This window comes from Merops nubicus, unplaced genomic scaffold (genome assembly GCF_000691845.1).
Source record: "Merops nubicus isolate BGI_N331 unplaced genomic scaffold, ASM69184v1 scaffold14151, whole genome shotgun sequence".
NCBI lineage: Eukaryota > Metazoa > Chordata > Aves > Coraciiformes > Meropidae > Merops > Merops nubicus.
This window is the reverse complement of record NW_008590344.1, coordinates 1-3,882: the sequence shown is the minus strand read 5'-3', so window position 1 is coordinate 3,882 and position 3,882 is coordinate 1. Positions and strand designations below refer to the sequence as shown.

At 54.6% G+C, this 3,882-nt stretch overlaps 1 protein-coding gene across 1 annotated transcript; it reads left to right on the top strand.

Moving 5' to 3' along the window:
• Positions 1–572: 572 nt before the first annotated feature.
• Positions 573–3,785, top strand: BRPF3 (bromodomain and PHD finger containing, 3; the record flags this gene model as incomplete). Its single annotated transcript, XM_008949912.1, has 3 exons — positions 573–614; positions 1,234–2,636; positions 3,629–3,785. Coding segments are annotated over exons 1-3 (1,602 nt in total), but the record flags the coding sequence as incomplete, so codon positions are not given.
• Positions 3,786–3,882: the final 97 nt, after the last annotated feature.

The following is a 3,882-nucleotide window of genomic DNA, read 5'->3' as shown; positions in this document are numbered from 1 at the left end:
GCGGGTCCCACAGAAAGGAGCTGGAAGTGTGGATTGCTCTAAATAAGGGTGAGGTGCTGGTTTGGGCCTCTCTGTAGCAACAGATAAGCTCTGGGCTGCCTTATCTTCCCGGGGAGATTTTACATTTGCTTTTCTTTGTCTCCTCTCTGTCTTGTTGTAGCCTCAGCCTATTTCTTCCCATAACTCATGTTCCCATCCCTGACACTGCCCTTCTCGCTGGCGTTACTCACTTGGCTTCCTCTCTGCTTTCCCTCTTTGCTGCCTCTCTCCTTCACCCTGAGATCTCCGGGCTCCTGCTGCCACGTCTCCATCCTCCCCCAGCTCATCTCCCCGGCTCCAGGCTTCTGCTCCACTCCCCCTCCATGGCCACCTCCGTAACGTCAGGAGTCGACTCTTAAATAATTATCTGGGTTGCTGATTAGCAGTTTGGGAGGGCAGAGCTGGCTTGGGCTTTTTGTTAAGGTTCTGAGCAGATACTGCTGTGGTCTAGGAGCTGCTAGGTCTGGGTCCTGCTCCTTTCCTGCTCATATCCCTGTGGGCTCTCCGTGCAGAACCAGCTCAGGTGCCCGAACATGGATTGTGGCTCCAGAGGGGCTGACGTGGATCTGGAGCTAGTAAGTCCATCTGGATCCATGCTGCTTGTTCCCATGCTCGTTCCCCTTGGCTTCCTCATGGATCCCACCAAGGAGGAGGGGGGATGAACATCTAGCACCCACTGCGTTCCTCTGGTTCTGTTTGGGCTTTTGTGACCCATTCTGCATGTCGGGAAGGACACGGAGCATTCGGTGCACACTGTCTGGAGAGGGGTGTAAAACCTGTGAGAGAAGGGAAAGCAAAGCTGGAGGATGATTTTTCATCAAGGGATTTTCTGCATCTGCAGTGTGGGAAAGGAAGAAGTGGTGTTGGCAGCCCTGAAGTGGGAAACTTGGAGGAGCTCGTATGGAGTTCAGTGACAAAATGGGGAACTGCTTTCCTAGGACAGGAACACTGCTTTCCTCTCCACCTGGGAAACATCCAGCACGTTTTACACGCTCTTGGGGATCCAGAAGAAAAGCCCCAGGCAAAAGAGCAGAGGAGAGCCCCTTGGTTTGTGTGAACTTGGCGTGGGAGGGGTGAGCAGCCGTGATAAGCACCGTTTGAATTTCGGGGGCTGTTTCCCGGCGAGTTCCTGAGCGTGTGCTGCTCCTCGCTCGGCCCCTGGGCTTACACTCTCTCTGTCCCCTTTCGTTACAGGCTCTCGGGGCCGCAGCGATGAGGAAGCCTCGGAGGAGGCCCCGGCAGAACCTGGAGGGCAGACGTTCCCCCTCGCCCTACAGCCTCAAGTGCTCGCCGGCGCGGGAGACGCTGACGTACGCGCAGGCCCAGCGCATGGTGGAGGTGGACATCGACGGGCGGCTGCACCGCATCGGCATCTACGACCCCCTGAAAATCATCACCGAGGACGAGCTGACTGCCCAGGACATCACAGAGTGCAACAGCAACAAGGAGAACAGCGAGCAGCCCCTTTTCCCTTCCAAATCGAAGAAAACGCCTTCCAAAGGCAAGAAGAAGGAGTCCTGCTCCAAGCACGCGCCGGGGACGTCTTTACACCTCCCCCAGCCCAACTTCCGCGTGCTGGACTCCTTCAGCCAGCCAGATGCTGCTCCCCTCCCCGCTGCCTACTACCGGTACATTGAGAAGCCTCCCGAGGACCTTGATGTGGAGGTGGAGTATGACATGGACGAGGAGGATCTGGCCTGGCTGGAGATGGTCAACGAGAAGCGGAGGGACGATGGTTACGGGGCGGTTTCCGCGGACACTTTCGAGCTGCTGGTGGATAGGCTGGAAAAGGAGTCGTACCTGGAGAGCAGGAACAACGGGGCTCAGCAGTCCCTCATCGATGAGGATGCCTTCTGCTGCGTCTGCATGGACGACGAGTGCCACAACAGCAACGTCATCCTCTTCTGTGATATCTGCAACCTGGCCGTGCACCAGGAGTGCTACGGCGTGCCCTACATCCCCGAGGGGCAGTGGCTTTGCCGCTGCTGCTTGCAGTCCCCCTCTCGCCCCGTGGATTGTGTCCTTTGCCCAAACAAAGGGGGAGCCTTCAAGCAGACCAGCGACGGCCGCTGGGCTCACGTGGTTTGTGCCATCTGGATCCCAGAGGTCTGCTTTGCCAACACTGTGTTCCTGGAGCCCATTGAAGGGATCAGCAACATCCCGCCGGCTCGGTGGAAGCTCACGTGCTATATCTGCAAGCAGAAGGGCATGGGAGCTGCCATCCAGTGCCACAAGGTGAACTGTTACACTGCCTTCCACGTCACCTGCGCCCAGCGGGCTGGTCTCTTCATGAAGATTGAACCCATGAGGGAGACCAGCATCAATGGCACGACGTTCACCGTGCGCAAGACTGCCTATTGCGGGAGTCATTCCCCACCTGGGACGGTGAAAAAAGGGTCTCTGGCCACTACTGGTGAGGGGCAGGAGCACCCTGTGAAGGAGGAGGGTGAGGAGGAAGCCAGTTCTGGCCCTCCCAAAGGGTCTCTGAAAAAGAACCGAGTGAAATTAAAGCAGAAGATCAAAAAGGAGCCTGGTGATGTGACCAACGGGCGTTTGTCGGCGCCCATGGTGGCAGTGGCACAAATCCCCTCTTACAGGTGAGTGGTGCAGGGGACAGGGTCTGTTTTGAGGACTTGATCCCTCTCATTGTTGATGTTGGAAACCCTGAATCTTGAGTCATGACCCAGCAATCTCCCTGTTCAAAGAGTGCTCTGCAGAATCCCTCCTGACCAGCCTTCTTCCACACTCTGGCACACTGTGCTTTCCCTGCTCTGCCAGCCCAGACTGTTGTGTGACACAGGATCCAGGGTGGTCCCTAACAGCAAACACCCCTCCAGCAGCTGAATTCACAGTGAAGGGATTTTAAAAGGGGGTTTTTAAATACTTCAGGCATTACAGGTTGGCAGGCAGATAGGGGTCAACATGCTGTTACATTTTCTTTTAATCTCCTCATTTCATAGTTTCTTAATTCCTCCTTTTATTACAGAGCATGTCAGACCTGTCAGTGTTGCAAGCAGCTTTGAATTTGGCTGGGGATTTTTTTCTCCCAGTTTCCTCTCCTGCAGAACTAGGTAGTGCTGAGCTTTCCTCTGGAGCCTTAGGAAGTGTCGATGGTATTTTAACAGATAAGCTTCAGAAAACTGCTGATAAGGCACCACCTATTATCTAATGAATGGTTTGAGAAGGTTAAAATAGGTGATATATTATTCTTGGACTCCTGTCAAGTTAGTTTCCCATGTTCCAGCTTAATAACATCAGACTTAAATGACCCCCAGGAAAAGTGGTCGACACTGAAAGTGGTTTTGAAATGAAGGCTTGGAGCTGAATTGGTGGTTGCACACTTGGATTGTGCTGTGGTGAGTGCTGGGGGAGAACCTGCAGCTGAGCTGCCACTAATAATAGGGAAATACTGTGAAAAGTAGGCACCTATGTCTTCCTGGTGGGGAGATTCCAGCTTGTAACAGTTGCACGTGTAATTCAGCGGGTGCGTTGACACACCACCACAAAGCTTTGTCAGGAGAGCTGGTGGTATCACCAGGGACACGATTGCTTTGCAGTTGGCTCTGTGACACCTCTTTGCTTCCTTCAGGCTGAACAAAATCTGCAGTGGCCTCTCCTTCCAGAGGAAGAACCAGTTCATGCAGAGGCTCCACAACTACTGGCTGCTGAAGAGGCAGGCGAGGAATGGGGTGCCCCTGATCCGGCGCCTGCACTCCCACCTCCAGTCCCAGAGGAATGCTGAGCAGGTAACTGCTCCTCAGCTGGACCCACCTGGGAGGGTAGAGAGCTGGATTCTGGAGGGACATGCACTTGATGCAGGGCTGGGAAGAGCAGTGAGGGTGA